We start from the raw sequence: 26774 nt of genomic DNA, 5'->3' as shown, positions 1-26774 counted from the left end.
TCCATCCAACCCAACCCAACGTCTGAGCCTTCCACCCCATCCAACCACCGACCCCTCACTCCGATCAAAACCAAACTTCAATCCTTCCATCCAACCCAACCCAACACAACCCAACCGAACGTCTGAGCCTTCCACCCCATCCAACCACTGACCCCTCACTCTGATCAAAACCGAACTTCAATCCTTCCATCCATCCAACCCAACCCAACCCAACCCAACCACTGACCCTTCACTCCAATCGAAGCCAACCTTTAACCCTTCCACCCAACCCGAATTTTTACCCTTCCATCCAACCCGATCCCTGACCCTTCTACCCATCCCAGCTATTGACCCTTCACTCCAATCAAAGCCAACTTTTAATCCTCCCACCCAACCCAACATCTGAGCCTTCCACCCCATCCAACCACCGACCCCTCACTCTGATCAAAACCGAACTTCAATCCTTCCATCCATCCAACCCAACCCAACCCAACCACTGACCCTTCACTCCAATCGAAGCCAACCTTTAACCCTTCCACCCAACCCGAATTTTTACCCTTCCATCCAACCCGAGCCCTGACCCTTCTACCCATCCCAGCTATTGACCCTTCACTCCAATCAAAGCCAACTTTTAATCCTCCCACCCAACCCAACATCTGAGCCTTCCACCCCATCCAACCACTGACCCCTCACTCCAATCAAAACCAAACTTCAATCCTTCCATCCAACCCAACCCAACACAACCCAACCCAACCCAACCACTGACCCTTCACTCCAATCGAAGCCAACCTTTAACCCTTCCACCCAACCTGAATTTTTACCCTTCCATCCAACCCGATCCCTGACCCTTCCACCCATCCCAACTATTGACCCTTCACTCCAATCAAAGCCAACTTTCAATCCTTCCACCCAACCCAACCTTTAGCCCTTCCATCCAAACCCAACCTTCAACCCTCCATCCAACTCAACACGACTACCGACCCTCCCATCCAACCCAGCGGTCCACCCTTTATTCCAACCTAAATCGACTTTCAGTCCTTCTGCCCAAACCCAAACACTGACCCTTCCGTCCTCCCCGGCCTTCAGTCCTCCATCCAACTCATCCAACCTCTGACTCTCCCCTCCAACCCAACCACTGACCCTTCGATCAAAACCGACCTTTAACCCTTCAACCCAACCCCACCTTCCACCCTTCCCCCCAACCTCCCCTTCCCGTTCTCTCCTCTCCTTCCCACTCCACCCCATCCTCACCGACCTCCTTTCTTCCCCCCAAGGTTTTCTTTAAGGCCGGGCTGCTGGGGCTGCTGGAGGAGATGCGTGACGAGCGCCTGGCTCGCATCATGACCCGCCTGCAGGCCCAAGTTCGTGGCTTTCTCTCCCGGCAGGAATTCAAAAAGATCTTGGAGAGAAGGTGGGTTCCGTTGGTGGTGCTCAGTGGGGCGGTGCTCAGTGGGGCGGTGCTGGGGGAGGGTCTCAGCCGCGAACTCATTGCTCCACACAGGGATTCGCTGCTGGTCATCCAGTGGAACATCCGCGCCTTCATGGGGGTGAAGAACTGGCCCTGGATGAAGCTCTACTTTAAGATCAAGCCCTTGCTGAAGAGTGCTGAGACCGAGAAGGAGATGCAGGTGGGAGGATGGGGGCGGGGGGGGGAGGGGGGCACGGGCCAAAATGTGGGTGGCGTAAGGCTGATGGGTGCGACGTATGGGGACTGTTGAACGGCGGCCTGAAGCTCTGATGGACCACCTGAGGCGGGCGCTGAGTCAGCTGCAGGGGCACAGGTGAACGCAATCTCACCTGAGTGACCCGAAGGGGTGGAGCCGGGCTCCCCCCTCCCTCCTCGACCCCATTTAAGGGCTGACTCCCGAGGAGGAAGGATCTCTACCCGGAGATCACTCCTCTGGGAGCCCTTCCGCGAGCCCAGGACAGGGGTGAGAGCTTTGTTTCGTGACTCCTTTGTAACGCCATAATCTCTCCGGCCCAATACCTGTGTGCCTCTTCGCCATCCGGTGCAGGGACTATTGGGTGATGGCATCTGTCTATCTGTCTCCTATGCCCTACACAGACAATGAAGGAGGAATTCGGGCGCCTGAAGGAGGCCCTGGAGAAGTCAGAGGCGCGTCGGAAGGAGCTGGAGGAGAAGATGGTGTCCATGCTGCAGGAGAAGAACGATCTCCAGCTGCAAGTGCAGGCCGTATGTGATGGCCCATTCCCAGCCCAGCTGCTCTCTGCTCCCTTCCTTCCCACTCCCACCCATTCGTCCCCCCTGTAGGAGCAAGACAATCTTGCTGACGCCGAGGAGCGCTGCGATCAGCTGATCAAGAACAAGATCCAGCTGGAGGCCAAGGCGAAGGAGATGTTGGAGAGGCTGGAGGAAGAGGAGGAGATGAACGCTGAGCTGACGGCCAAGAAGAGGAAGCTGGAGGATGAGTGTTCGGAGCTCAAGAAGGACATCGATGACCTGGAGCTGTCGTTGGCCAAAGTGGAGAAGGAGAAACACGCCACAGAGAACAAGGTGAGGCGGTCGGGTTGAGAAGGCCCAAGGCTGGTTGGGTTGGGTTGAGAAGGCCCAAGGCTGGTTGGGTTGGGTTGAGAAGGCCCAAGGGTGGTTGGGTTGGGTTGAGAAGGCCCAAGGGTGGTTGGATTGGGTTGAGAAGGCCCAAGGGTGGTTGGGTTGGGTTGAGAAGGCCCAAGGCTGGTTGGATTGGGTTGAGAAGGCCCAAGGGTGGTTGGGTTGGGTTGAGAAGGCCCAAGGCTGGTTGGATTGGGTTGAGAAGGCCCAAGGCTGGTGGTTGGGTTGGGTTGAGAAGGCCCAAGGCTGGTGGTTGGATTGGGTTGAGAAGAACCAAGGATGGTGGTTGGATTGGGTTGAGAAGAACCAAGGGTGGTGGTTGGGTTGGGTTGAGAAGAACCAAGGATGGTTGGGTTGGGTTGAGAAGAACCAAGGGTGGTTGGATTGGGTTGAGAAGGCCCAAGGGTGGCTGGATTGGGTTGAGAAGAACCAAGGGTGGTTGGATTGGGTTGAGAAGAACCGAGAGTAGTCAGCCTGGGTTCCCGCACATCTCCTGACTTCTATCCAGTCTGACTACGGGGCAGAAGGTCCTCTTGCTGACTGAGAAGTAGTCCTGGTGCTTCTCCCCATGCAGGTCAAGAACCTCACAGAGGAGATGGCCGGGCTGGATGAGACCATTGTCAAGCTGACCAAGGAGAAGAAGGCCCTTCAGGAGTCCCACCAGCAAACGCTGGATGACCTGCAGGCCGAGGAAGACAAGGTCAACACCTTGACCAAGGCCAAAGTGAAGCTGGAGCAGCAAGTGGATGATGTGAGTCCTGTCTCATGTGTGCCTGGTCGGAAGAGATTCTTCTGGGGAGTTGCTGGAGCTCTCTGCCTTGTTTACAATTACAGCTTGAGAGCTCGCTGGAGCAGGAGAAGAAGATCCGGATGGACCTGGAAAGAGCCAAGAGGAAGCTGGAAGGGGACTTGAAGCTGGCCCAGGAGAGCATCATGGACCTGGAGAACGACAAGCAGCAGCTGGAGGAGAGGCTGAAGAAGTAGGGCCCTGCCCACCACCTCTGCCCTCCCCTTATCCCTTCCCCTAAACCTGCTCTGCTCTGAGAAGTGGGGATGACAACTGCTGATCCTCCCTCTCCAGGAAAGACTTTGAGCTCAACGCGCTCAACGCTCGAATTGAAGACGAACAAGCAGTTGCTGGCCAGCTTCAGAAGAAGCTCAAAGAGCTCCAGGTCAGGCTGGGCTGGAAAGGAGCTGAGGAGTCCCCCGTTGGTTGGGTTGGTGGAGCAGGGCCGAGTGGAAGACTTGGGTTAATTTGGATTGAGTTAAATTGAATTGGGTTGGACTCGCTTGGGTCTCCAACGTACTGTGAGCAGTTGCATTAAATTGGATTGGGTTGGATGAAGTTGGGTTGAGCTAAGTTGGGTTAAGTTGGATTGGGTTGGATGAAGTTGGGTTGAGCTTAGTTGGGTTGGGTTAAGTTGGGTTGGGTTGAGCTTAGTTGGGTTAAGTTGGATTGGGTTGGATGAAGTTGGGTTGAGCTAAGTTGGGTTAGGCTGAATTGGATTGGGTTGGATTAAATTGGGTTGAGCTTAGTTGGGTTGGGTTGAATTGGATTGGGTTGGATGAAGTTGGGTTGAGCTTAGTTGGGTTGGGTTAAGTTGGATTGAGTTGGATTAAGTTGGGTTGGGTTGAATTGGATTGGGTTGGATTAAGTTGGGTTGAGCTTAGTTGGGTTGGGTTGAACTGGATTGGGTTGGATGAAGTTGGGTTGAGCTTAGTTGGGTTAGGCTGGATTGGATTGGGTTGGATTAAGTTGGGTTGAGCTTAGTTGGGTTGGGTTGAATTGGATTGGGTTGTGCTAAGTTGGGTTAAGTTGGATTGGGTTGGGTTAAGTTGGATTGGGTTGGGTTAAGTTGGGTTGAGCTTAGTTGGGTTGGGTTGGATTAAGTTGGATTGAGCTTAGTTGGATTGGGTTGGATGAAGTTGGGTTGAGCTTAGTTGGGTTGGGTTGAATTGGATTGGGTTGGATTAAGTTGGGTTGAGCTTAGTTGGGTCGGGTTAAGTTGGATTGGGTTGTGCTAAGTTGGGTTAAGTTGTGTTAAGTTGGATGAAAGGGTCTTTGATGGGCTGCTAGTTGTTGGGTTAAGCTGGGTTGTGTTGGATTAATTCGAGTTAAGATGAGTTACATTGGGCTGGGTTGGGTTGAAAGGTCTCCAGTGGGTTGTGAGGTGTTGGGTTAAGTTGGGTTGGGTTAATTTGAATTGGGTTGGGTTAAGTTGGGTTGAAGGGTCTCCAGTGGACTCTGAGTAGTTGGATTAAGTTGGGTTCAGTTGCATCAAAGCGTCTCCAACGGGTTGTGAGTCAGGTTAAATTGGATTGGGTTGGGTTGAGTTGGGTTGAGTTGGGTTGAGTTGGGTTGAGTTGTGCGTTGAAGGGACTCCAACGGGTTGTGGGCGGTGTTGGGTTGGGTAGAAGATCCCCCAGTTGGTCGGGCTGAGTCAGACGGAGTGCCTGGACCGCAGGCACGAATCGAGGAGCTGGAGGAGGAGCTGGAGGCGGAGCGGACGGGCCGGGCCAAGGTGGAGAAGCTGCGCTCGGATCTGTCACGGGAGCTGGAGGAGATCAGCGAGCGGCTGGAGGAGGCGGGCGGAGCCACCTCAGTGCAGCTCGAGCTCAACAAGAAGAGGGAGGCTGAGTTCCAGAAGCTGCGGCGAGACCTGGAGGAGGCAACGCTGCAGCACGAGGCCACGGCCGCCGCCCTGCGCAAGAAGCACGCCGACAGCGTGGCTGAGCTGAGCGAGCAGCTCGACAACCTGCAGCGCGTCAAGCAGAAGCTGGAGAAGGAGAAGAGCGAGCTGAAGCTGGAGCTGGACGACGTCAGCTCCAACATGGAGCAGCTCATCAAGGCCAAGGTAGGAGATGAGGGGGATGCCGGGTGGGACGGCTCCCACTCCGGTCTTCTGGCGTTCCCTTGCACCTCCCGTCCCTTTCTTCCTCCAGGCCAACCTGGAGAAGATGTGCCGCACCACGGAGGACCAGATGAATGAGCACCGCAGCAAATCAGAGGAGGCGCAGCGTATGGTTGCTGACCTCAGCACCCAGCGAGCCAAGCTCCAGACGGAGAACGGTGAGCACCTCGCCCCTCTCTGCCCCATCTGCTGGCCTTGGGGACCACCGGGGGATTATGGGGGGGGGAGAGGTCTCCCCAGCAATGACCGCCCCCATTTGTGCCCCGCAGGTGAGCTCTCAAGGCAGCTGGAGGAGAAGGAAGCCTTCATCAACCAGCTGATGCGTGGGAAACTCACCTACACTCAGCAGCTGGAGGACCTGAAGAGGCAGCTGGAGGAGGAAGCCAAGGTATGAAAGGCTTTGGAGGGCTGGAGGTTTGGGGGTGAGGCATCCCAAGGGCAGGGGGAGGTGGGGGAGGAGGGAGGAGCTCAGGGAGGTTGGCTGTAGTCGTGGGGGTTGGGTTGGGTTGGAATGGACGGAATTGGGTTGAGTCGAATTCGCTTGGACTGAGCTGTGTTTGGTTACCTTGAGTTGGATTGATTTGGGTTGGGTTGGATAGGGTTGGGTTGGGTCAGTTGGTTGAGTTGAGCTGAGTTATGCTGAGTTGGGTTGGGTTGAGTTTGGTTGTGTTGAGTCGATTGGGTTGTGTTGGGTGGAGTTGTGTTGAGTTGGACTGAGGGGTTATGTTGGGTTGAGTCGGATTGGGTTGAGTCGGATTGGGTTGGTTTGAGTTGTGTTGAGTTGAATTCAGTTGGTTTGGGTTGAAATGGAGTGGGTTGAGATGATTTGGGTTGAGTTGAGTTTGGTTGGGTTGGGGTGAATGGTTTGGGTTGATTCAGGTTGGGTTGGGTTGAGATGATTTTGGTTGGGTTGAGTTGGACTGTGTTGGGTTGAGTTGGACTGTGTTGGGTTGAGTTGGTCTGAGTTGAGTTGTGTCGTTGGGTTGAATTGGGTTGGATTAAGTTGAGTTGGATTGTGTTATGTTGGGTTGAGTCGGATTGAGTTGAGTTGGATTGGGTTGGTTTGAGTTGTGTTGAGTTGAATTCAGTTGGTTTGGGTTGAGTTGGGTTGAGTTGAGTTGGGTTGGGTTGAGTTGAGTTGGGTTGGGTTGAGTTGAGTTGAGTTGGATTGGGTTGAGTTGAGTTGGGTTGGGTTGAGTTGAGTTGAGTTGGATTGGGTTGAGTTGAGTTGAGTTGGGTTGGGTTGAGTTGGATTGGGTGGGGTTGGGTTGAGTTGGATTGGGTTGGGGTGAATGGTTTGGGTTGATTCAGGTTGGGTTGGGTTGAGATGATTTTGGTTGTGTTGAGTTGGACTGTGTTGGGTTGAGTTGGTCTGAGTTGAGTTGTGTCGTTGGGTTGAATTGGGTTGGATTAAGTTGAGTTGGATTGTGTTATGTTGGGTTGAGTTGTGCTGAGATAACTTGGACTGAGTTGAGCTGGGTTGGGTTAGTTGAGTTGTGTTGCTCTGAGGGAGATCTGGTTGGGTCGAGGCAATGAACACCACCAGGTGTTGGGCTGGAGAACCTCAAACTGTCCTCAGCTGATGCTGCTCTGCCTTCTCCTCACCCCAGGCCAAGAACGCGCTGGCCCACGCCCTGCAGTCAGCCCGGCACGACTGTGACCTGCTGAGGGAGCAGTATGAAGAGGAGACGGAGGCCAGAGCTGAGCTGCAGCGTGCCCTCTCCAAAGCCAACTCGGAGGTGGCCCAGTGGAGGACCAAGTATGAGACGGACGCCATCCAACGCACCGAGGAGTTGGAGGAGGCCAAGTGAGTGCTCTTCCATGGGTGTGGGGATCCTTGGAGGAGGCCAAATCCTCTTCCATGGGTGTGGGGATTCTTGGAGGAGGCCAAGTGAGTGCTCTTCCATGGGTGTGGGGATCCTTGGAGGAGTCCGAATCCTCTTCCATGGGTGTGGGGGTTCTTGGAGGAGGCCAAGTGCTCTCCCATGGGTGTGGGAATTCTTGGGGGAGGCCAAGTGAGTCCTCTTGCGTGGGTGTGGGGATCCTTGGAGGAGGCCGAATCCTCTTCCATGGGTGTGGGGGTTCTTGGGGGAGGCCAAATCCTCTTCCATGGGTGTGGGGGTTCTTGGAGGAGGCCAAGTGAGTCCTCTTCCATGGGTGTGGGGGTTCTTGGAGGAGGCCAAGTGCTCTTCCATGGGTGTGGGGATCCTTGGAGGAGGCCAAGTGAGTCCTCTTCCATGGGTGTGGGGATTCTTGGAGGAGGCCAAGTGAGTCCTCTTCCATGGGTGTGGGGACTCTTGGGGGAGTCCTTCGGGGCCCGCACACGCTGTCTCTCCACCCCTCCATTAGGAAGAAGCTGGCGCAGCGGCTGCAGGAAGCCGAGGAGGCGGTGGAGGCGGTCAACGCCAAATGCTCCTCCCTGGAGAAGACCAAGCACCGGCTGCAGAATGAGATCGAGGACCTGATGGCGGACCTGGAGAGGTCAAACGCTGCGGCTGCCGCTCTGGATAAGAAGCAAAGGAACTTTGATAAGGTGGGAGCGCCAGCAGGGGGGTGGGGGGAAGAGAAGGAAGAGGTTCTCGGCGGAAGAGGAGGTTGTAAGCACGGTCCGGGGGGCGTCCCTCGCAGATCTTGTCGGAGTGGAAGCAGAAGTTCGAGGAGTCGCAGACGGAGCTGGAGGCGGCGCAGAAGGAGTCCCGGTCCCTCAGCACTGAGCTCTTCAAGCTGAAGAACGCCTACGAGGAGTCGCTGGAGCACCTGGAGACCTTCAAGAGGGAGGCCAAGAACCTCCAAGGTGAGAGCGCAGCCATCCTCGACGCCGCCCTGCGACTCCTGCGTGCTCTGACCGGCTCTCATCCTCGCAGAGGAGATCTCGGACTTGACGGAGCAGCTGGGAGCCGGCCACAAGACCATCCACGAGCTGGAGAAGGTCCGTAAGCAGCTGGACGCCGAGAAGCTGGAGCTGCAAGCAGCGCTGGAGGAGGCCGAGGTGAGCACAGCTCCATCCCCACGCAACCCTCTCCATCCCCACGCAACCCTCTCCATCCCCACGCAACCCTCTCCATCCCCACGCAACCCTCTCCATCCCCACGCAACCCTCTCCATCCCCACGCAACCCTCTCCATCCCCACGCAACCCTCTCCATCCCCACGCCAACCCTCTCCATCCCCACGCAACCCTCTCCATCCCCACGCCAACCCTCTCCATCCCCACGCCAACCCTCTCCATCCCCACGCAACCCTCTCCATCTCCACGCAACCCTCTCCATCCCCACGCAACCCTCTCCATCCCCACGCCAACCCTCTCCATCCCCACGCCAACCCTCTCCATCCCCACGCAACCCTCTCCATCCCCACGCATCCTCCGGATGTCCCCTATGGCCACCAATGCTTCTCCCCACCCCCCACCTCCTCCCCAGGCGTCCCTGGAACACGAGGAGGGGAAGATCCTGAGGGCCCAGCTGGAGTTCAACCAAGTGAAGGCGGACTACGAGCGCAAGCTGGCGGAGAAGGAGGAGGAGATGGAGCAGGCCAAGCGGAACCACCTGCGGGTGGTGGACTCACTGCAGACGTCGCTGGACGCCGAGACGCGGAGCCGCAACGAAGCGCTGAGGCTGAAGAAGAAGATGGAGGGCGACCTCAATGAGATGGAGATCCAACTGAGCCACGCCAACCGCATGGCAGCCGAGGCCCAGAAGCAAGTCAAGGCGCTGCAGGGCTACCTCAAGGTACCCCTGGGACCCCCCCGTGGGGGGGGGGGCTGTTGGGTGGGCTGAAGTTGGCTGCTGGGTGGGTATACAGTTCCCAGTGGGAAATGGTCGGGTGGGCGTCGTGGGGGTTTGTTTGGTGCCTGATGGGCGCCCGTTGGCTGCTCAATGGGAGGCCGGTTGGTGACAATTCCATGGCCATTGGCTGCCCAATGGGTGGCCGTTGGCCACTCAATGGGCGGCCGTTGGTCGCCCATTTTGTGCCCAGTTGGTGATCCCTCCGTGGCCATTGGCTGCCCAATGGGCTGCTGGTTGGTGACAATTCCGTGGCCATTGGCTGCCCAATGGGCTGCTGGTTGGTGACAATTCCATGGCCATTGGCTGCCCAATGGGCTGCCGGTTGGTGACAACAATTCCATGGCCATTGGCTGCCCAATGGGCTGCTGGTTGGTGACAGTGCCGTGGCCATTGGCTGCCCAATGGGTGACCGTTGGCTGCTCAATGGGCGGCCATTGGTTGCCCATTTTGTGCCCAGTTGGTGATCCTTCCGTGGCCATTGGCTGCCCAATGGGCTGCCGGTTGGTGACAATGCCATGGCCATTGGCTGCCCAATGGGCTGCCGGTTGGTGACAATTCCGTGGCCGTTGGTTGCCCAATGGGTGGCCGTTGGTCGCCCATTTTGTGCCCAGTTGGTGATCCCTCCGTGGCCATTGGCTGCCCAATGGGCTGCCGGTTGGTGACAACAATTCCGTGGCCATTGGCTGCCCAATGGGCTGCCGGTTGGTGACAATTCCATGGCCGTTGGCTGCCCAATGGGCTGCCGGGTGGTGACAACAATTCCGTGGCCATTGGCTGCCCAATGGGCTGCCGGTTGGTGATGACAATTTCGTGGCCATTGGCTGCCCAATGGGTGGCCGTTGGCCGCTCAATGGGCGGCCATTGGTCGCCCATTTTGTGCCCAGTTGGTGATCCCTCCATGGCCATTGGCTGCCCATTGGGCTGCCGGTTGGTGACAGTGCCGTGGCCGTTGGTTGCCCAATGGGCTGCCGGTTGGTGACAACAATTCCGTGGCCGTTGGTTGCCCAATGGGCGGCCGTTGGTCGCCCATTTTGTGCCCAGTTGGTGATCCCTCCGTGGCCATTGGCTGCCCAATGGGCTGCTGGTTGGTGACAGTGCCGTGGCCGTTGGTTGCCCAATGGGCTGCCGGTTGGTGATGACAATTCCATGGCCGTTGGCTGCCCAATGGGCTGCCGGTTGGTGACAATTCCGTGGCCATTGGTTGCCCAATGGGTGGCCGTTGGCTGCTCAATGGGCAGCTGTTGGTCACTCATTTTGTGCCCAGTTGGTGATCCCTCCGTGGCCATTGGCTGCCCAATGGGCTGCCGGTTGGTGACAATGCCGTGGCCGTTGGTTGCCCAATGGGCTGCCGGTTGGTGACAATTCCATGGCCGTTGGCTGCCCAATGGGCTGCCGGTTGGTGACAACAATTCCGTGGCTGTTGGCTGCCCAATGGGCTGCCGGTTGGTGACAATTCCATGGCCGTTGGCTGCCCAATGGGCTGCCGGTTGGTGACAACAATTCCGTGGCCATTGGCTGCCCAATGGGCTGCCGGTTGGTGACAATTCCATGGCCATTGGCTGCCCATTGGGCTGCCCGTTGGTGACAATTCCGTGGCCATTGGCTGCCCAATGGGCTGCCGGTTGGTGACAATTCCATGGCCATTGGTTGCCTGTTCTGTAGCCGTGGGGTGGCCATTGGTTGCCCCGTTGGTGGCCATTTGTTACCGCTCCTCTCTTTCCTGGTTATGGGTGTTTATATGTTTTGGTTTGCCTGGGATCCGACCTACTCTTCCATCTATTTAAATCCTACGAATATTAAAAAGAAGGACAGAAATGGGCTTTCAGCCCTGTGTTATATTAACACTGACGTTAACGTATCATATTGGCATCAGCTCACGTTATATTAACGCTGTTAACATTCTGCACCCTGATTAAAAGCAATAGCATTATCTGGGCATAAAAAAAATATCCTATTGCCGTGAAGGAAGAAACACATCGGTTTCCCGGGTGCTATAAGCTTCCATAGCCACTTCATACACCAAACTCGGTAAAATTAAACAAAATCAAAGACCACATTGGAAGAGAGACTCTGTTGTCCCACATTCAAAGGGGTATTGGCTCTACCTGGCTGGGCCTTTCTTCATGTGGCCTCCAATTGGCCACGCTCATCAGTGGGTTTGCCAGCGATACGACAGAGAGGAGGTGCTGGGTGGTGGCAGCCGTGTGTCCCCTTCCCCAACCCTTCTGTAGTGGATTCCTCAATCCTTCTGAAGTGTCCCCTTCCCCAACCCTTCTGTAGTGGATTCCCCAATCCTTCTGAAGTGTCCCCTTCCCCAATCCTTCTGTAGTGGATTCCCCAATCCTTCTGAAGTGTCCCCTTCCCCAACCCTTCTGTAGTGGATTCCCCAATCCTTCTGAAGTGTCCCCTTCCCCAACCCTTCTGTAGTGGACGTCTTCCTGCCCCACTCGGCGCCGTCGTAAGATGGTTGGCCTACAGGCTGGTTGTAGCCAGGAGGCATCGGAGACACGGGGCCTCCTTTAGACACAAAGCCAAAGGGCACTGAGGAAGTGGCCGTTTGCTCATCGTCCCGTGCCCATTCGTTGCCCGTTGGATGGCCAATTGGTGATCACCAACGTGTGGCCGTTGGTTGCCCGTTTGCGACCACGGGTTGCCCGTTGGGTGGCCAACCGGTGGCCAATTGGTGGCCACTGGCGGCCTCTGGGCGATGGACGGTTGCGTGGTCACCCCAATCACCCTCTCAGTCGCCACCCCGTTCCTCACACCCCCCTCCGCGTCGCCCGGCAGGACGCCCAATTACAGCTGGACGACGCGGTGCGCGCTAACGAGGACCTGAAGGAGAACATCGCCATCGTGGAGCGGAGGAACAACCTCCTCCAATCGGAGCTGGAGGAGCTGCGCGCCGCGCTGGAGCAGAGCGAGAGGGCCCGCAAGTTGGCCGAGCAGGAACTGATCGAGGCCAGCGAGCGCGTCCAGCTCCTCCATTCCCAGGTGACGGTGCCACGGGGAAGGCTCGACCTTCCGTCCGACGGCGTCCCGCCGGGGGGCAGAGCGTGAGCTCCCGCTGCTCCTCTCTTCCAGAACACCGGTCTCATCAACCAGAAGAAGAAGATGGAGGCCGACATCTCCCAGCTGCAGACCGAGGTGGAAGAAGCGATCCAGGAGTGCCGGAACGCCGAGGAGAAGGCCAAGAAGGCCATCACTGACGTGAGTGTCGTGCTGGGCTCAGCTGAGGGACGTGGAGGGGCACAGGGACGCCCTCAGCCACTCTCCTGCCAATGGGGGAGATGGAACTCCACGTCCCTCCACCTGTCCTCGATTCGGAGGGGTCCCGTTACTCGGGTTCCCTCACCTCTCCCCACCTCTCCTATTCTGCCACCTCTCCCCAACCTCTCCCGTACCTTAACCTCTTCCATCTCTCCCACACCTTCTTGTCCATCTCTCCTATTCCTCCACCTCTCCCATCTTTCCCATTCCTCTCCTTCTTCCATCATCTCTCCCATCTCTCCCACTCCTCCACCTCTCCCATCTTTCCCATCCCTCCCATCTCTCCCACTCCTCCACCTCTCCTCATCTCTCAATTCCTCCACCTCTCCCATCTCTCCCATTCCTCCACTTCTTCTCATCTCCCCCCCATTCCTCCACCTCTCCTCCACCTCTCCCACCTCTCCACCTCTCCTCATCTCTCAATTCCTCCATCCCTCCCGTCCCTCTCATCTCTCCCACTCCTCCACCTATCCCACCTCTCCCACTCCTCCACTTCTCCCATCTCTCCTCATCTCTCAATTTCTCCACCTCTCCCCATCTCTCCATTCCTCCACTTCTTCTCATCTCCCCCCATCTCTCCACCCCTCCACCCCTCCACCCCTCCTCATCTCTCCCACCTCTCCACCTCTCCTCATCTCTCAATTCTTCCATCCCTCCCGTCCCTCCCATCTCTTCCACTCCTCCACCTCTCCTCATCTCTCCCATTCCTCCCACTCCTCCACCTCTCCCACTCCTCCACCTCTCCCATCTCTCCCACTCTCCCACCTCTCTTCATCTCTCAATTCCTCCATCCCTCCCACCCCTCCCACCCCTCCACCTCTCCTCATCTCTCCCACCTCTCCTCTTCTCTCTCATCTCTCAAATCCTCCATCCCTCCCATTCCTCCCACCTCTCCCATCTCTCCCACTCCTCCACCCCTCCACCCCTCCCATCCCTCCACCTCTCCTCATCTCTCAATTCCTCCATCCCTCCCGTCCCTCTCATCTCTTCCACTCCTCCACCTCTCCTCATCTCTCCCACTCCTCCACCTCTCCCATCTCTCAATCCTCCATCCCTCCCACTCCTCCACCTCTCCCATCTCTCAATCCTCCATCCCTCCCACTCCTCCACCTCTCCCATCTCTCAATTCCTCCACCCCTCCCATTCCTCCACGTCTCCTCATCTCTCAATTCCTCCATCCCTCCCACCTCTCCCACTCCTCCACCTCTCCCCACCCTCCACCCCACCCCCCCCTCTCCCCTAGGCGGCCATGATGGCGGAGGAGCTGAAGAAGGAGCAGGACACGAGCGCCCACCTGGAGCGGATGAAGAAGAACATGGAGCAGACCATCAAGGACCTGCAGCTGCGGCTGGACGAGGCAGAGCAGTTGGCCCTCAAGGGCGGCAAGAAGCAGCTGCAGAAGCTGGAGGCGCGTGTGAGGGAGCTGGAGAACGAGCTGGAGGCGGAGCAGAAGCGCCATGCCGAGAGCGTCAAAGGGCTGCGCAAGTCGGAGCGGCGCGTGAAGGAGCTCAGCTACCAGGTGGGACAGCACGGCACGGCTGCGGGCTCACAGCGGCGTGGGGCAGTGGGGCTGAGGATGTGGGTGGCGTGGTGGATGTGGGAACAAGGGGGACCTAGAACGTGGCTGACCTGGTGGCTGCAGGGACATGAGAGATCTAGAACGTGGCTGACCTGGTGGCTGCAGGGACATGAGAGATCTAGAACGTGGCTGACCTGGTGGCTGTAGGGACATGGGTGACCTACAATGTTACTGGCCTGTAGGAACTGACCTGCAGGTGATCTAGAACGTGGTTGACCTGGTGGCTACAGGGACATGGGTGACCTAGAACGTGGCTGACCTGGTGGCCACAGGGACCTGGGTGACCTAGAACGTGGCTGACCTGGTGGCTGTAGGGACACAGGTGACATAGAACACAGACATCGTGACTGTAAGAACACAAGGGGCCTAGAGCATGGTTGAGCTGGTAGCTAGAGGGACATGGGGATCCTAGAACGTGGCTGATCTGGTGGCTGTGGGGACAGGGGTGATCAAGAACATGGCTAGCCTGGTGGCTAAAGAGACACAGGTGACACAAAACATAGACCCTGTGGCCACAGAGACATGGAGGACCTAGAACGTGGCTGATCTGGTGGCTGCAGGGACATGGGTGACCTAGAACATGGCTGACCTGGTGGCCACAGGGACATGAGTGACCTAGAACGTGGCTGACCTGGTGGCTGCAAAGACATGGGTGACCTAGAATGTTATTGGCCTGTAGGGATTGACCTGCAGGTGATCTAGAACATGGTTGACCTGGTGGCTGCAGGGACATGGGTGACCTAGAATGTGGCTGACCTTGTAGCTAGAGGGACATGGGTGACCTAGAACATGGCTGACCTGGTGGCTGCAGGGACATGGGTGACCTAGAACATGGCTGACCTGGTGGCTGCAGGGACTTGGGTGACCTCGAATGTTATTGGCCTGTAGGCACTGACCTGCAGGTGATCTAGAACGTGGTTGACCTGGTGGCTGTAAGGACACAGGTAACAAAAAGCGTAGACACGGTGACCACAGGGACGTGGGTGAGCCAGACCAAATTTGGCCTGATGGCTGTATCAGCACGGGTGATCTAGAACATGGTTGATCTGATGGCTGTAGGGACATGGGTGACACGAAACATAGACCTGGTGGCCACAGTGACATGGTGGACCTAGAACGTGGCTGACCTGGTGGCTGCAGGGACATGGGTGACCTAGAATGTTATTGGCCTGTAGGGACTGACCTGCAGGTGATCTAGAACGTGGTTGACCTGGTGGCTGTAGGGACATGGGTGACCTAGAACGTGGCTGACCTGGTGGCTGTAGGGACATGGGTGACCTAGAATGTGGTTGACCTGGTGGCTGCAGGGACATGGGTCACCTAGAACATGGTTGACGTGGCTGTAGGGACATGGGTGACCTAGAACATGGCTGACCTGGTGGCTGCAGGGACATGGGTGACAGAACACAGACATCGTGGTTGTAGGAGCACAAGGGGCCTAGAGCATGATTGCCCTGGTGGCTGTAGGGGCATGAGTGATCTAGAACATGATTGAGCTGGTGACTGAAGAGACACAGGTGACACAAAACATAGACCCGGTGGCCACGGGGGCACACATGGCCTGGAATAGGAGTGGCCATGACCACCTTCTCCCCCCCTGCCCAACACCACACGACCTTTCCGGGGAGGCTGCCCCCCTCCCAGGAACGCTTCTAACGAATCCCAAAGCTGAACTGCCACGGTGGTAACCCGGAACACGGAGATCTTTGGGGTTTTGTGAGGTTTGGACCCACACGTGTCCCACTTTGGGGTCGTCCCCCCCCCCCACCCCCCCACATCTCTCCCCCTGCAGACGGAGGAGGACCGTAAGAACATGGTGAGGTTGCAGGACTTGGTGGACAAACTGCAGCTGAAGGTGAAGGCGTACAAACGGCAGGCGGAGGAGGCGGTGAGTGGGGGGTGGGGGGGGTGGGGAGGGGAGGAGGTGGGGGGGGGATGGGGGAGGTGGGGAGGGGGGATGGGGGACGTGGAGGACCAACTGGGTGGGGAAACGTCGGAGAAAATGGGAGGTGAGTGGAGAAAGGGGCAGAGAAACGGGTGGGGAATTGAAGCGATTGATGAGAACGTGGGTGGGGGGAGGGAGGGAGGGAGGGATGGAGGGAGGGATGGATGGAGGGAGGAAGGGAAGGATGGAGGGAGGAAGGGAGGGATGGAGGGAGGGAGGGAGGGAGAGGGAAGGGAGGGATGGAAGGAGGGAGGGAGGGAGAGGGTAGGGAGGGATGGAGGGAGGAAGGGAGGGAGGGATGGAGGGAGGAAGGGAGGGAGAAAGGGATGGAGGGAGGAAGGGAGGGGTGGAGGGAGGGAGGAAGAGAGGGAGGGGTGGAGGGAGGGATGGGAGGGATGTAGAGAGGGAGGGAGGGAGGGAGGGCGGAAGGGAGGGATGGGGCGAGGGAGGAAGGGAGGGAGGGGGGAGGGATGGAGGGAGGGAGGGGGGAGGGATGGAGGGAGGAAGGGAGGGAGAGATGGAGGGAGGGAGGAAGGGAGGGAGGGATGGAGGGATGGAGGGAGGAGGGGATGAGGGCGGATGGGGCTGAGAGGGAAAGAAGGTGAACGAACAGAGGAGAGCTGATGAAGGAGCGGGGGGAGATGGAAGAAAGACGGGTGGGTGGAGGGAGGGAGGGATGGAGGGATGGGAAGAATGGAGGGATGGAGGGAGGGAGGGAGAGATGGAGGGAGGGGGGGATGGAGAGAGGGAGGAAGGGATGGAGAGAGGGAGGGAGGGGGGGAGGGATGGAGGGAGGCAGGGAGGGAAGGAATGGGGGAGGGAGGGAGGGGTGGATGGAGGGTGGGGTGGAGGGAGGGAGGAAGGGAGAGAGGGAGGGAGGGAGGAATGGAGGGAGGGAGGGAGGGATGGAGGGACGAAGGGAGGGGTGGAGGGAGGGAGGAAGAGAGGGAGGGAGGGCGGAAGGGAGGGAGGGAGAGATGGGCGGAGGGAGGGAGGGAGGATGGAGGGATGGAGGGAGGGAGGGAGGGAAGGAATGGGGGAGGGAGGGAGGGAGGGGTGGAGGGAGGGAGGGAGGAATGGAGAGAGGGAGGGAGGGATGGAGGGATGAAGGGAGGGAGAAAGGGATGGAGGGAGGAAGGGAGGGAAGGAGGGAGGGAGGAAAGGATGGGGGGAAGGAGGAAGGGATGGAGGGAGGGAGGGAGGGATGGCCGGCCGGGTGGGCGGCTGTGGGACTGAGTGTGGTGTGCGGTGGGGCCGCCCGCAGGAGGAGCAGTCCAACTGCAACCTGTCCAAGTTCCGCAAAGCGCAGCACGAGTTGGGCGACGCGGAGGAGCGCGCGGACATCGCCGAGGCGCAGCTCAACAAACTGCGCGCCCGCAGCAGAGACGGCCGCACCACGGTGGGTCTCTGCCCCACTTCGGCCCCGCCCCACTTCTGCATCCCTGCCCCACTTCTGCATCCCTGCCCCACTTCTTCAGCCCTGCCCCACTTCTGCATCCCTGCCCCACTTCTTCAGCCCTGCCCCACTTCTGCATCCCTGCCCCACTTCTGCATCCCTGCCCCACTTCGGCCCCGCCCCACTTCTTCAGCCCTGCCCCACTTCTGCATCCCTGCCCCACTTCCTCAGCCCTGCCCCACTTCAGCCCTGCCCCACTTCTTCAGCCCTGCCCCACTTCTTCAGCCCTGCCCCACATCTTCAGCCCTGCCCCACTTCTTCAGCCCTGCCCCACTTCAGCCCTGCCCCACTTCTTCGGCCCTGCCCCACTTCCTCATCCCTGCCCCACTTCTTCAGCCCCGCCCCACTTCCTCAGCCCTGCCCCACTTTTTCAGCCCCGCCCCACTTCTTCATCCCTGCCCCACTTCCTCATCCCTGCCCTACTTCCGCATCCCTGCCCCACTTCAGCATCCCTGCCCCACTTCTTCATCCCTGCCCCACTTCTGCATCCCTGCCCCACTTCTTCATCCCTGCCCCACTTCCTCAGCCCTGCCCCACTTCAGCCCTGCCCCACTTCTGCATCCCTGCCCCACTTCTGCATCCCTGCCCCACTTCCTCATCCCTGCCCCACTTCTTCAGCCCTGCCCCACTTCAGCCCTGCCCCACTTCTTCGGCCCTGCCCCACTTCTTCAGCCCCGCCCCACTTCCTCAGCCCTGCCCCACTTTTTCAGCCCCACCCCACTTCTTCATCCCTGCCCCACTTCCTCAGCCCTGCCCCACTTCAGCCCTGCCCCACTTCTTCGGCCCCGCCCCACTTCTGCATCCCTGCCCCACTTCCTCATCCCTGCCCCACTTCTTCATCCCTGCCCCACTTCAGCCCTGCCCCACTTCCTCAGCCCTGCCCCACTTCATCCCCGCCCCACTTCTTCAGCCCTGCCCCACTTCTTCAGCCCTGCCCCACTTCAGCCCTGCCCCACTTCTTCAGCACTGCCCCACTTCTGCATCCCTGCCCCACTTCTTCAGCCCTGCCCCTCTTCGGCCCTGCCCCACTTCGGCCCTGCCCCACTTCTTCATCCCTGCCCCACTTCTTCATCCATGCCCCATTTCTTCGGCCCTGCCCCACTTCTTCAGCCCTGCCCCACATCTTCAGCCCTGCCCCACTTCTTCGGCCCTGCCCCACTTCTTCAGCCCTGCCCCACTTCGGCCCTGCCCCACTTCTTTGGCCCCGCCCCACTTCTTCGTCCCTGCCCCACTTCTGCATCCCTGCCCCACTTCTTTGGCCCCGCCCCACTTCTGCATCCCTGCCCCACTTCTGCATCCCCGCCCCACTTCTTCAGCCCCACCCCATTTCTTTGGCCCCGCCTCACTTCTTCAGCCCTGCCCCACTTCCTCATCTCTGCCCCACTTCGTCCCTGCCCCACTTCTTCAGCCCCGCCCCACTTCTGCATCCCTGCCCCACATCTTTGTCCCTGCCCCACTTCTTCGGCCCTGCCCCACTTCTGCATCCCTGCCCCACTTCTTCAGCCCTGCCCCACTTCTTCGGCCCTGCCCCACTTCTGCATCCCTGCCCCACTTCAGCCCTGCCCCACTTCCTCATCCCTGCCCCACTTCTTCATCCCTGCCCCACTTCTTCAGCCCTGCCCCACTTCTTCAGCCCTGCCCCACTTCTGCATCCCTGCCCCACTTCGGCCCTGCCCCACTTCAGCCCTGCCCCACTTTTTCAGCCCTGCCCCACTTCTGCATCCCTGCCCCACTTCGGCCCTGCCCCACTTCAGCCCTGCCCCACTTTTTCAGCCCTGCCCCACTTCTGCATCCCTGCCCCACTTCTTCAGCCCTGCCCCACTTCTGCATCCCTGCCCCACTTCGGCCCTGCCCCACTTCTGCATCCCTGCCCCACTTCTTCAGCCCTGCCCCACTTCATCCCTGCCCCACTTCTTCATCCCTGCCCCACTTCTTCATCCCTGCGCCACTTCCTCATCCCTGCCCCACTTCCGCATCCCTGCCCCACTTCAGCATCCCTGCCCCACTTCTTCATCCCTGCCCCACTTCTGCATCCCTGCCCCACTTCTTCATCCCTGCCCCACTTCCTCAGCCCTGCCCCACTTCAGCCCTGCCCCACTTCTGCATCCCTGCCCCACTTCTGCATCCCTGCCCCACTTCTTCATCCCTGCCCCACTTCCTCATCCCTGCCCCACTTCTTCAGCCCTGCCCCACTTCAGCCCTGCCCCACTTCTTCGGCCCTGCCCCACTTCCTCAGCCCTGCCCCACTTCGTCAGCCCTGCCCCACTTCAGCCCTGCCCCACTTTTTCAGCCCTGCCCCACTTCTTTGCCCCCCCCCCATTTCTTTGGCCCTGCCCCACTTCTTCGGCCCTGCCCCACTTCAGCCCTGCCCCACTTCTTCAGCCCTGCCCCACTTCTTCGGCCCTGCCCCACTTCCTCATCCCTGCCCCACTTCAGCCCCGCCCCACTTCTGCATCCCTGCCCCACTTCTTCGGCCCCGCCCCACTTCTTCAGCCCTGCCCCACTTCAGCCCCGCCCCGCTTCTTCGGCCCCGCCCCACTTCTGCATCCCTGCCCCACTTCTTCAGCCCCGCCCCACTTCTTCAGCCCCGCCCCACTTTGGCCCCGCCCCACTTCGGCCCTGCCCCACTTTGGCCCTGCCCCTGTGTCCCCTAAGGATCCCCTATGTTCCCCTAAGGATCCTTATAGGCAGCTCTGCCTATCCGTGTGGGTCCCGCTGTGTCGCTATGGGTCTCCATGGGGATCCTTATGGGTCTCTATGGGATCCTTATGGGTCTCTATGGGTCTCCATGGGGTCCCTCTGAGCAGCTCTGCCTATCCGTGTGGGTCCCACTGTGTCGCTATGGGGCCTCCGTGGGGATCCTTATGGGTCTCTATGGGATCCTTATGGGTCTCTATGGGTCTCCATGGGGATCCTTATGGGTGTCTATGGGATCTCTATGGGTCTCCATGGGGTCCCCTATCCATATGGGTCCCACTGTGTCGCTATGGGGCCTCCATGGGGATCCTTATGGGTCCCTATGGGATCCTTATAGGATCTCTATGGGATCCTTATGGGGTCTCTATGGGATCTCTGTGGGTCTCCATGGGATCTCTATGGGTCCCTATGGGATCTCTGTGGGTCTCCATGGGATCTCTATGGGTCCCTATGGGTCTCTATGGGTCTCCATGGGGATCCTTATGGGGTCTCTATGGGTCTCCATGGGGTCCCCTATCCGTGTGGGTCCCACTGTGTCGCTATGGGGCCTCCGTGGGGATCCTTATGGGTCTCTATGGGATCCTTATGGGGTCTCTATGGGATCTCTGTGGGTCTCCATGGGGACCTCTATGGGTCCCTATGGGTCTCTGTGGGTCTCCATGGGGATCTCTATGGGTCCCTATGGGTCTCCATGGGGACCTCTATGGGTCCCTATGGGTCTCTGTGGGTCTCCATGGGGTCCGTATGGGTCCCTATGGGTCTCTGTGGGTCTCCATGGGATCCTTATGGGTCTCTATGGGATCCTTATGGGTCCCTATGGGATCTCTGTGGGTCTCCATGGGATCTCTATGGGATCTCTATGGGTCCCTATGGGATCTCTGTGTGTCTCCATGGGGACCTCTATGGGTCCCTATGGGTCTCTGTGGGTCTCCATGGGGTCCGTATGGGTCCCTATGGGTCTCTATGGGTCTCCATGGGGATCTCTATGGGTCCCTATGGGTCTCTGTGGGTCTCCCTGGGGTCCGTACGGACAGCTCAGTGCTGCGCCCCACAGCCGCCCCATGGGCTCCCTCTGCTCTCTCCCCACAGAAAGGGCTCCACGAGGAGTGAAAGCAGTGGGCGATGCGCCCCCCGGCGCCGCCCCCATCAGCGCCTCCGCCCCCCTCCGCCCACCCAATAAATGCCTTTCAGCAGCAGCGGCGCTGTGGGGGCTTCTGTGGGGCGGGGCTGCGTGTGGGGCGGGGCTTCGTGTGGGGCGGGGCTTCGTGTGGGGCGGGGCTTTGTGTGGGGCGGGGCTGCGTGTGGGGCGGGGCTTTGTGTGGGGCGGGGCTTCGTGTGGGGCGGGGCTTCGTGTGGGGCGGGGCTTCGTGTGGGGCGGGGCTTTGTGTGGGGCGGGGCTTTGTGTGGGGCTTTGTGTGGGACTTTGTGTGGGGCAGGGCTTCGTGTGGGGCGGGGCTTCGTGTGGGACTTCGTGTGGGGCAGGGCTTCGTGTGGGGCGGGGCTTCGTGTGGGGCGGGGCTTTGTGTGGGGCTTCGTGTGGGGCGGGGCTTCGTGTGGGGCGGGGCTTTGTGTGGGGCTTTGTGTGGGGCAGGGCTTTGTGTGGGGCGGGGCTTCGTGTGGGGCGGGGCTTCGTGTGGGGCGGGGCTTTGTGTGGGGCGGGGCTGCGTGTGGGGCAGGGCTTTGTGTGGGGCTTTGTGTGGGGCGGGGCTTCGTGTGGGGCGGGGTTTTGTGTGGGGCGGGGCTTTCTATGGGGCAGGGCTTCGTGTGGGGCAGAGCTTTGTGTGGGGCAGGGCTTTGTGTGGGGCTTCGTGTGGGGCAGGGCTTCGTGTGGGGCGGGGCTGCGTGTGGGGCGGGGCTTTGTGTGGGGCGGGGCTTCGTGTGGGGCGGGGCTTCGTGTGGGGCAGGGCTACATGTGGGGTTTTGTGTGGGGCAGGGCTTCGTGTGGGGCGGGGCTTTGTGTGGGACGGGGCTTTGTGTGGGGCGGGGCTTTGTGTGGGGCAGGGCTTCGTGTGGGGTGGGGCTTCGTGTGGGGCGGGGATTGGAGTGGGGCGGGGATTGGAGTGGGGCGGGGCTTTGTGTGGGGCGGGGCTTCGTGTGGGGCGGGGATTGGAGTGGGGCGGGGGTGCGTGTGGGGCGGGGCTGCGTGTGGGGCAGGGCTTTGTGTGGGGCTTCGTGTGGGGCGGGGCTTCGTGTGGGGCTTTGTGTGGGGCACGGCTTTGTGTGGGGCTTTCTGTGGGGCGGGGCTTTGTGTGGGGCGGGGCTGCGTGTGGGGCTTCGTGTGGGGCGGGGCTTCGTGTGGGGCAGGGCTTTGTGTGGGGCTTTGTGTGGGGCGGGGCTTCGTGTGGGGCGGGGCTTCGTGTGGGGCTTTGTGTGGGGCACGGCTTTGTGTGGGGCTTTGTGTGGGGCAGGGCTTTGTGTGGGGCGGGCTGCGTGTGGGGCGGGGCTTTGTGTGGGGCGGGGACTGGTGTGGGGCGGGGCTTCGGGTGGGGCTTCGTGTGGGGCAGGGCTTCGTGTGGGGCGGGGGTTTGTGTGGGGCGGGGCTTCGTGTGGGGCTTTATGTGGGGCAGAGCTTCGTGTGGGGCGGGGCTTTGTGTGGGGCGGGGCTTTGTGTGGGGCGGGGCTTCGTGTGGGGCGGGGCTTCGTGTGGGGCTTCCTGTGGGGCAGGGCTTTGTGTGGGGCTTCGTGTGGGCCGGGCTTCGTGTGGGGCGGGGCTTTGTGTGGGGCGGGGCTTTGTGTGGGGCGGGGCTTCGTGTGGGGCTTTGTGTGGGGCGGGGCTTCGTGTGGGGCTTCGTGTGGGGCGGGGCTTTGTCACTCTGTGGGGTCCCTATGGGGCTTCTGTGGGGTCCCTCTGGGCATCTAACAGGCTCTATGGGGTCCTATGGGGCTTCTATGGGTTCCGTAGGTGTACCTAACGGGCTCTGTGGGGTCCCTATGGGGCTTCTATGGGTTCCGTGGGGGTACCTAACGGGCTCTGTGGGGTCGCTATGGGTTTGTTTTGGTTCAAGGTGGGATCCCTATGGGGTCTCCATGGGGTCCCTATGGGCAGCTGTGCATCCCCATCTTTCCCTATGGGTCCGCGCGTGTCGCTGTGGGATCCCATAGGGTCTGAGAGGATCCATTCACCCCATAGGACCACATAGAAAACAGTAGGATACCCACAGGACCGTGAAGGACCCCATAGGACCCCATAAGACCCCAGAAATGTCCCCCCACCCCTTTCCTATAAAGAACCTATAGGACCCCATGGGAGCTCCTGAGACCCCATCCCCCATTGGGATTCCATAATTAACCAAAAATCCCACATTTTCTCCTCGAAAATCCCCCATTTAACCCCAAAATCACCCATTTTCCCTTCAAAAATCCCCCATTTAACCCCAAAATCGCCCATTTTCTATTCGAAAATCCCCCATTTAACCCCAAAATCGCCCATTTTCTATTCGAAAATCCCCCATTTAACCCCAAAATCACCCATTTTCCCTTCAAAAATCCCCCATTTAACCCAAAATCATACATTTTCTCCTCGAAAATCCCCCATTTAACCCCAAAATCCTTCTACCCTTTTGGGGTCCTTCTACTACTGGGGGTCCTTCTATCTTTTGGGGGTCCTTCTAACCTTGGGGGTCCCTCTACCTTTGGGGGTCCTTCTGCCCTTTGGGGGTCCTTCTGCCCTTTTGGGGGTCCTTCTACCCTTAGGGGTCCTTCTACCCTTGGGGGTCCCTCAACACTTTGGGGGTCCCTCTACCATTGGGGGTCCTTCTAACCTTGGGGGTCCTTCTACCCTTTGGGGGTCCCTCAACCCTTTGGGGGACCTTCTAACCTTTGGGAGTCCTTCTACCCTTTCGGGCTCCTTCTACCCTTTGGGGGTCCCTCAACCCTTTGGGGGTCCTTCTACCTTTGGGGGTCCTTCTACCCTTTGGGGGTCCTTCTAACCTTCGGGGTCTTTCTACCCTTGGGGGTCCCTCAACCCTTTGGGGGTCCCTCTACCATTGGGGGTCCTTCTATCCTTTGGGTGTCCCTCTAACCTTTGGGGTTCCTTCTAACCTTTGGGGGTCTTTCTACCACTGGGGGTCCTTCTACCCTTGGGGGTCCTTCTATCCTTTCGGGCTCCTTCTACCCTTTGGGGGTCCTTCTACCCTTTTGGGGGTCCTTCTACCCTTTGGGGGTCTTTCTACTCTTTGGGGGTCCTTCTACCCTTTTGGGGGTCCTTCTAACCTTTGAGGGTCCCTCAACCCTTTGGGGGTCCTTCTACCCTTGGGGAGTCCTTCTACTCTTTGGGGATCGTTCTAACCTTTGGGGTCCTTCTACCCTATAGGGGGTCCTTCTACTCTTTGGGGGTCCTTCTACCTTTGGGGGGTCTTTCTACCACTGGGGGTCCTTCTACCCTTTTGGGGGTCCTTCTACCTTTGGGGGACCTTCTATCTTTGGGAGTCCTTCTAACCTTCGGGGTCTTTCTACCCTTGGGGGTCCCTCAACCCTTTGGGGGTCCCTCTACCATTGGGGGTCCTTCTATCCTTTGGGTGTCCCTCTAACCTTTGGGGTTCCTTCTACCCTTTGGGGGTCTTTCTACCACTGGGGGTCCTTCTACCCTTGGGGAGTTCTCCTACCTTTTGGGGGTCCTTCTGACCTTGGGGGACCTTCTACTATTGGGGGTCCCTCAACCCTTTGGGGGTCCCTCAACCCTTTGGGGGTCCTTCTACCCTTGAGGGTGTTTCTACCCTTTAGGGGTCTTTCTACCCTTTGGGGGTCCTTCTACCCTTTTGGGGGTCCTTCTACCCTTTGAGGGTCCTTCTATCCTTTGGGGGTCCTTCTACCTTTGGGGGGTCTTTCTACCACTGGGGGTCCTTCTACCCTTTTGGGGGTCCTTCTACCCTTGGGGGTCCTTCTACCCTTTGGGGGTCCTTCTAACCTTCGGGGTCTTTCTACCCTTGGGGGTCCCTCAACCCTTTGGGGGTCCCTCTACCATTGGGGGTCCTTCTATCCTTTGGGTGTCCCTCTATCCTTTGGGGGTCTTTCTGTCCTTTGGGGGTCCTTCTACCCTTTAGGGGTCCTTCTACCCTTTGGGGGTCCCGCAACCCTTTGGGGGTCTTTCTACCCATTGGGGGTCCTTCTACCCTTTTGGGGGTCCTTCCACTATTGGGGGACCTTCTACCCTTTGGGGGTCCTTCTAACCTTCGGGGTCTTTCTACCCTTGGGGGTCCCTCAACCCTTTGGGGGTCCCTCTACCATTGGGGGTCCTTCTATCCTTTGGGTGTCCCTCTATCCTTTGGGGGTCCTTCTACCCTTTCGGGCTCCTTCTACCCTTTGGGGGTCCCTCTACCATTGGGGGTCCTTCTATCCTTTGGGTGTCCCTCTATCCTTTGGGGTTCCTTCTACCCTTTGGGGGTCTTTCTACCACTGGGGGTCTTTCTACCCTTGGGGAGTTCTCCTACCTTTTGGGGGTCCTTCTGACCTTGGGGGACCTTCTACTATTGGGGGTCCCTCAACCCTTTGGGGGTCCTTCTACCCTTGAGGGTGTTTCTACCCTTTAGGGGTCTTTCTACCCTTTGGAGGTCCTTCTATCCTTTGGGTGTCCCTCTACCCTTTGGGGGTCCTTCTACCCTTTGGGGGTCCTTCTGTCCTTGGGGGGTCCTTCTTCCCTGGAGGTCCTTCTACCCTTTGGGAGTCCTTCTAACCTTGGGGGTCCTTCTACCCTTTGAGGGTCCTTCTATCCTTTGGGGGTCCTTCTACCTTTGGGGGGTCTTTCTACCACTGGGGGTCCTTCTACCCTATAGGGGGTCCTTCTACCTTTGGGGGACCTTCTATCTTTGGGAGTCCTTCTAACCTTCGGGGTCTTTCTACCCTTGGGGGTCCCTCAACCCTTTGGGGGTCCCTCTACCATTGGGGGTCCTTCTATCCTTTGGGTGTCCCTCTATCCTTTGGGGTTCCTTCTAACCTTTGGGGGTCTTTCTACCACTGGGGGTCCTTCTGACCTTGGGGGACCTTCTACTATTGGGGGTCCCTCAACCCTTTGGGGGTCCTTCTACCCTTGAGGGTGTTTCTACCCTTTAGGGGTCCTTCTACCCTTTGGGGGTCCTTCTACTCTTTGGGGGTCCTTCTACCTTTGGGGGGTCCTTCTACCCTTTCTGGGTCTTTCTACCCTTAGGGGTCCTTCTGTCCTTGGGGGGTCCTTCTTCCCTGGAGGTCCTTCTACCCTTTGGGAGTCCTTCTAACCTTGGGGGTCCTTCTACCCTTTTGGGGGTCCTTCTACACTTTGGGGGTCCTTCTACTCTTTAGGGGCCCTTCTACCCTTGGGGTTCCTTCTACCTTTGGGGGTCCTTCTACCCTTTGGGGGTCCTTCTACCCTTTTGGGGTCCTTCTGCCCTTGGTGGGTCCTTCTACCCTTGGGGATCCTTCTAACCTTGGGGATCCTTCTAACCTTTGAGGGTCCCTCAACCCTTTGGGGGTCCTTCTACCCTTGGGGAGTCCTTCTACTCTTTGGGGATCCTTCAAACCTTTGGGGTCCTTCTACCCTATAGGGGTCCTTCTACTCTTTGGGGGTCCTTCTACCTTTGGGGGGTCTTTCTACCACTGGAGGTCCTTCTAC

The 26774-nt window shown here is 59.0% G+C and overlaps 1 protein-coding gene across 1 annotated transcript in view; it reads left to right on the top strand.

Moving 5' to 3' along the window:
- MYO7L2 (myosin-7-like 2) overlaps positions 1–21387 on the top strand; it is a 38559-nt gene extending 17172 nt beyond the window's left edge. Inside the window, exons 19-39 of the mRNA XM_040657094.1 lie at positions 1254–1390; positions 1481–1607; positions 2045–2173; positions 2252–2494; positions 3126–3302; positions 3386–3531; positions 3633–3723; positions 5017–5406; positions 5495–5621; positions 5733–5851; positions 7074–7270; positions 7813–7996; positions 8092–8257; positions 8328–8452; positions 8882–9190; positions 12035–12238; positions 12329–12454; positions 13758–14033; positions 15886–15981; positions 17303–17437; positions 21281–21387. Of these exons, the coding sequence (XP_040513028.1) occupies positions 1254–1390; positions 1481–1607; positions 2045–2173; positions 2252–2494; positions 3126–3302; positions 3386–3531; positions 3633–3723; positions 5017–5406; positions 5495–5621; positions 5733–5851; positions 7074–7270; positions 7813–7996; positions 8092–8257; positions 8328–8452; positions 8882–9190; positions 12035–12238; positions 12329–12454; positions 13758–14033; positions 15886–15981; positions 17303–17437; positions 21281–21301 (3525 nt within the window). The 3' untranslated portion in view covers positions 21302–21387. The remainder of the gene's footprint in view (positions 1–1253; positions 1391–1480; positions 1608–2044; positions 2174–2251; positions 2495–3125; positions 3303–3385; positions 3532–3632; positions 3724–5016; positions 5407–5494; positions 5622–5732; positions 5852–7073; positions 7271–7812; positions 7997–8091; positions 8258–8327; positions 8453–8881; positions 9191–12034; positions 12239–12328; positions 12455–13757; positions 14034–15885; positions 15982–17302; positions 17438–21280) is intronic.
- Positions 21388–26774: the final 5387 nt, after the last annotated feature.

The sequence above is a fragment of the Gallus gallus genome, unplaced genomic scaffold (assembly GCF_016699485.2).
Source record: "Gallus gallus isolate bGalGal1 unplaced genomic scaffold, bGalGal1.mat.broiler.GRCg7b scaffold_45, whole genome shotgun sequence".
NCBI classification, from domain to species: domain Eukaryota; kingdom Metazoa; phylum Chordata; class Aves; order Galliformes; family Phasianidae; genus Gallus; species Gallus gallus.
This window is presented reverse-complemented; position numbering and strand designations above follow the sequence as displayed.